General features: G+C 55.2%; 1 protein-coding gene across 1 annotated transcript; it reads left to right on the forward strand.

Annotated features, from left to right (window-relative positions):
• Positions 1–1,867: 1,867 nt before the first annotated feature.
• On the forward strand, positions 1,868–3,590 carry LOC123046889 (anthocyanidin reductase ((2S)-flavan-3-ol-forming)-like). Its single transcript, XM_044470325.1, has 6 exons — positions 1,868–2,066; positions 2,137–2,303; positions 2,399–2,599; positions 2,708–2,867; positions 2,959–3,175; positions 3,262–3,590. The coding sequence occupies exons 1-6, from the start codon at positions 1,928–1,930 to the stop codon at positions 3,407–3,409; spliced, it is 1,032 nt and encodes a 343-aa protein (XP_044326260.1). The 5' UTR covers positions 1,868–1,927; the 3' UTR covers positions 3,410–3,590.
• Positions 3,591–5,512: the final 1,922 nt, after the last annotated feature.

A 5,512-nucleotide genomic window follows, 5' to 3' on the forward strand; every position in this document is an offset into this window, starting at 1 on the left:
GACCTCGTCTCCTCACAGATCGGGAAGGACTATGTACCGTTTGTATCATCCCTGGTTGTCCTTGGATCGTGTGTCTCGTTGTGTTCTCGGATCTAGCACATGTGTAATCGAACCTCGTTGATTTGAGTGTTTCCTCTTGTTTCCCCTCGCGTTTTCCCTCGTGTGTTCATCTTGTTCTTTGGGAATTTCCCTATCGTGAAAGATCGGCCCATAGGGTTCCACCCTACATCATCTCCAATAGCCAACAACCTCTCCCTGTCCCGCACATTTGGTTTTCTGAGATACTTAGGTCCAAACACCACTACCATGGCGCGGGCAAACTTGACAATAGTATTCAAGCACGTGCTCTCCCCCATCTTGACCATCTCACCAACGGCATCTACAACAGTACCAAGTGAAAGCATCCTCAAAGCAGCCATGCACTTTTGCTTGGCAGAGAAAAGAGTGTTGTTCACAGCAATCCCTTGTGAGCTTGAAGTAATCGTCATGTGCCTCCACTCCCTCCACGGTGTGCAAAAATAATCGTTTCCGGATGCGAAAACGACCACGAAACCATGGATCATCCGGGAAAGTAGGATTGGGAACAAAGTAGTCCCTGCGCAATAGCTTTGCTCCGGACACCCTATCCCGGTTGATCCCTCTTCTCCCTTTGATTCAGCCCTTGAAGTTGAGGATGTGCTCCACTTGTTGGTCCATTTCCTCTTGCATGCTCATGAGCATGATCATGTCCACTTCTTCGTCCGAATCCGAGGAATCAAAGAACTCATCTTGAATCATTTGATCAAGGTTCGTCGGTCCATACTCCACATCCGTCGAAATCCATTGTTTTCCCTAATAAAATCACAAAAAATTCGACCAGACAATGTGTCGAACACATTAACCGCAAGACGAAGCCAGAAAGTAGCCGGATGTACCGCAGTGGCGTCCGGGCCGGCGAAGACGTCCCGAGCGGCGAGGAGGGAGAGAGGACTACTCTGCCGGATCTGGTGGTGTGGAGGCTAGGAACGGCTGCAGAGCGCGCGCGGCGGCGGAGCTGTGAGACGGACGATGCAGAGGAGGAAGAAGGGAGGAGATATCAAATGAATCCGGCAGGTCTTGGGGGTGGATTTGGTGCAATTCGAGTTGTTGGGTCCGCCGTGACGGGCGTGCCCGGACGCCCCCGTATCCGCCCTATTTTTGGATTGGATATGAGGGGTGCCGGTCAGGCTAGGCGTTTGAGGATCGTTAGAGGGGGCTGTCTGGGTCAAAAAATCGTGACCGGTCAGTGATTGGGCGGCCCACACAGGCGTATGAGGCGGGTTTGGGACGCCTGGTTGTAGATGCTGACAAGAAATTGCATGGAAAACTGATTTATTGGCTTTGATTCATCTTTCCACCAACAATCTTTCTTGTTCCTAGTCAAATCTGGCGATCTGTACCCTAATGTGTGCTGCGATTTGTTGCTCCCTTCTCTATTTCCTTCTTGTTGTGATTGTAATTAATCCTGTCACTCCTTCTGGCCTGAGACATGACCAAATACATCATCCATTGACATGCAACATTTGTTCTTGCTCCTCCACTTCCAACCCTAAAAAACAGCATGCAAGAGAGGCTAAATTGAATCCATTTGTTTCATTTGGTGAGAATTGTATAGTTACTCCTACCCGCAACGTCATTTGGTTTGCTTCTTGAGATGCTCAACATCTTCTAGTCAACAACATCTTTTTGGCCGGCAGCACGTTACGCTCCTCGCCGTATTTTCTGTTGCAGCCCACGCTGGTCGTTGGGCATCCTGAAATCTCGACTTGCCTGTCAACCTTCAGCCATGATATCTGTACATAAATGCACGTGAGTGCAGAGTGCGAGCATCATCGAGTCGCCTCACAGAACAGAGCTCCCGTGCTCGAGTTGTTGCCAGGCGAACTGCAGAGCAGTGATCACCGGGGATATGGCGTCGGCGGCGAGCGATGGGACGGCGAGGAGGAAGACGGCGTGCGTCACTGGAGGCAGCGGGTACATCGCATCGGCGCTCGTCAAGATGCTGCTGGAGAAGGGCTACGCCGTGAAGACCACCGTCAGAAACCCCGGTAATTGGTTACTGACCGAGCCTCTGAATGAAACTGGTCACATATGCGTCGTGATGTTTTGGATTCTCAGATGACGCGGAGAAGAACGCGCATCTCAAGGCCTTGGCAGCGCTCGGCCCCTTGGAGGTCTTTCGCGCCGATCTGAATGAAGAGGGCAGCTTCGACCACGCCGTTGCCGGCTGCGACTACGCCTTCCTCGTCGCGGCTCCGGTGAACCTCGAAGCAGAAAACCCTGAGGTAAAACGTCAACCACCAAACTCACTTTCAGTTGTGTCAATCAGTTCCTCGACTAGACGCATTTTTCACGCTTATAATTCATCCGGTGATGGCAGAAAGACGTGATCGAGCCGGCCGTCTACGGAACCCTGAACGTGATGAGGTCGTGCGTGAGAGCGGGGACGGTGAGGCGCGTGGTCCTGACGTCGTCGGCGGCCGCGGTGTCCAGCCGGCCGCTGGAAGGCGATGGCCATGTCCTTGACGAGGAATCCTGGTCCGACGTGGAGTTCCTCAAATCAACAAAGACCGGTCCTTGGGTACACATATGTGAACATTCGTTGTTTTTCATCTGTTCCAATCATTTCAGTGGAAAATGAAACGATGTTACTCATCAGTCATCATCGTGTTCGAGTGCCATATCGCAGGCGTACCCTGTGTCGAAGGTGCTTCTGGAGAAGGCGGCGTGCGCGTTCGCGGAGGAGAACGGCATCAGCCTCGTCACCGTGTGCCCCGTCGTCGTCGTCGGCGAGGCGCCGGCGGCGGATGTCCTCACCAGCGTCGGACACGTCCTCTCCCTGCTATCCGGTGAGGCTTGAAATGATTCAACATACCAGCAGACACACTCTGTCGGACCGATATACATGTGCGTTACATGACGTGCGTGCTACGATATTAGGCGATGATACGAGAGTCGGCATCCTGGAACACATTCAGAGGGCGTCGGGCTCGATCCCGATGGTCCACATCGACGACCTCTGCCGCGCCGAGCTGTTCGTCGCCGAGGAGGAGGCTGCGTCGGGGCGGTACATCGTCTCCAGCGTCAACACCACTGCCGTGGAGCTAGCCCGGTTCTTGGCTGCAAAGTACCCGCAGTACAACGTCGATACAGATCGGTACGCACGAATGTCTTGACTCGTCCCTTCTGGTAATGGCGAGTTCCAAAGCTCGTGCATTGAAGTGTGTGTTTGTTTGTCTTCAGGTTCGGCGATCTCCCCGAGAAGCCGAGAGTGTGCGTTTCGTCGGCGAAGCTCGTCAAGGAAGGGTTTGAGTACAAGTACAAGAACCTGGATCAGATATATGACAACGTCGTCGAGTACGGAAGGGCCTTGGGAATCCTTCCTTACTAAGTACTATGATCGATCTTAGAGTCAGAGGATGCGCTTGGAAGCAAAATAAGCAGAGTCTCCTAAAGTACACAAATGATGAAATGTGGGTGTTTAGTTTATATTTTTCTTATTTTTTAAGAAAAGGAGGATGACCCCCGGCCTCTGCATCTGGAAGATGCATACGGCCACTTTATTGATTATTATCGAGGACCTTACAAAGTATTATAACAATGTGTCTGAATCCACCATCTTGGCAACATATGCCGCTACTCCTATCCAAAATGATGAAGGGGTGCTAGCTGAGCCACTACCCAAACCACTCACCTAAGCCTAACATCAAAAGCCGGAAGCCGAAACTCATTCGGAGGCCCCAGCCGAGCCACATACCAGGTCTGGGGCACAATCCGGTCAGACGCACTCGTGTGTCGTCGCCGCCATCTTTCACAGGTCTTCAGATCATATTGAGGCTTCTACCTTGTCTGGCCACTCAGCCATCGACGTCACCATGACGCCAGACAGCAACCTCCTCCTGCGCGAGCCCATCTCCACACATCGGACGCCAAGTCTCCACAGCGCCATGCCATCAATCTCCGCCGCCATCAAAGTGTGAGATGAAAGACCGCTCCACCATCCTTCCAGCCAGCACTTGCTCCAAGGCGATGCCCCCAGAAGGGTAAGCGATAGAACGCTATCATCATCCGATCCGGAAGACCCAGATCTGGGGTTTCCCCCTGAGCACCCCGAACCTGATGGCGCAGACTGCCGACGATGCCTCGACCATCGGCAGTAGCTCCACCAGACGAGCGTCGCCTGCGTCATCGCAGCCTTCAAGATGAAGCTGACCAGAATGCATGTGTCGACACCAAACCGCCGCCACTTCCACCGCCACTTGAGCAGCCCCCGAGCAACGCCTTCAGTAAGGAGCACGGCACCGCGTTGTCGTCGTCGCTTGGAACTGGAGGTTCTGAGGTTTTCACCTGAGCTCCTGGGAGGGGTGGAAGGAAGGAGGTCCTCTCCGAAGCCTCCAACGAGGAAAGCAACACCCAAAGGCACTGCCATTGGAGTGGCCGCCACGCCGGCCAAGAGATTCCCCTGAAACCCTTCCAGCCACCGGATCTGCAAGGCCAGCACCAAGAACGGTGACCGAAGCCACCAAGGGCCGGATCCGTTGCAGATCGGAGTAGATCGGGGTCGAGGACGAACATCACCATGGCCACCAACATCCAGCGAGGAATCGCCGCCACAGCCGAAGCCCACCACCTCCCCGCCATCCACATGGCCAGGGAATTGGTCCACCTGTCCACGCCGGCGCCGCTCGCCGCCAAGCTGCGTTGCGTGCCACCAGCCATGGCTGCCGCCATGGATCCGAGCCGCAGGCGGGCCGCCAGCCGCGGGGCCCCACGGGCTCACCAGATCCGGGCCGCCAGAGCCACGACGCGGCATCAAGGCGCCAGATCCGGATCCCCGGCGCGCGAGCATGGCGCCTCCCAGCGCAGCCAAGCCCGCCACAGCGCGCACCCTCGACGCCAGAGCCGCGTGGGCTGGATACCTCGAGCCCCACGGCTCCCACGCCGCGACCATGGCGTGCCGAGCAGTGCCGGCCCACGCACAGCCACACGCCGCAACGCCTCGCGCCGGCCTCGTCCGCTTGGCGCAGCTGCCCCGTGCAGCCCACCTCGCGAGCGGGAGTGGAAGAGCCCGCCGCCGCCGACACCACACGGGCTTTGCCCGGGCGGCGCTCGCCGGCGGCGGCGGGGGAGGAGGGGGGGATGGGTGGCGGCGGTGCCCGGCGGCTAGGGTTAGCGCCCGGGCCGCTCGCGGGGAGCGACACGGGGCTCGGGATAATAGACTTATATGAAAACGGGATTTATAATATTGTATGAAAAGTGATGGATCCATGCCCTCACATCATGAACGTTTTAGGGGGGGTTGTTCCTGTATATGTGCTACTTCCTCCGTTCAATAATATAAGAGCGTTTTGGACACTACACCCTTGAATATAGTGCCAAAAACGCTCTTATATTATGGGACGGAGGGAATAGCTATTTGGCAATTAAATGTACCGCCTAAAATACACATACTTCTTTGGCTTCTTTCTCATAATAAGTTGCTCAGTAGAGACAA

This window comes from Triticum aestivum, chromosome 2B, assembly GCF_018294505.1.
Source record: "Triticum aestivum cultivar Chinese Spring chromosome 2B, IWGSC CS RefSeq v2.1, whole genome shotgun sequence".
In the NCBI taxonomy this organism is placed as follows: Eukaryota; Viridiplantae; Streptophyta; class Magnoliopsida; order Poales; family Poaceae; genus Triticum; species Triticum aestivum.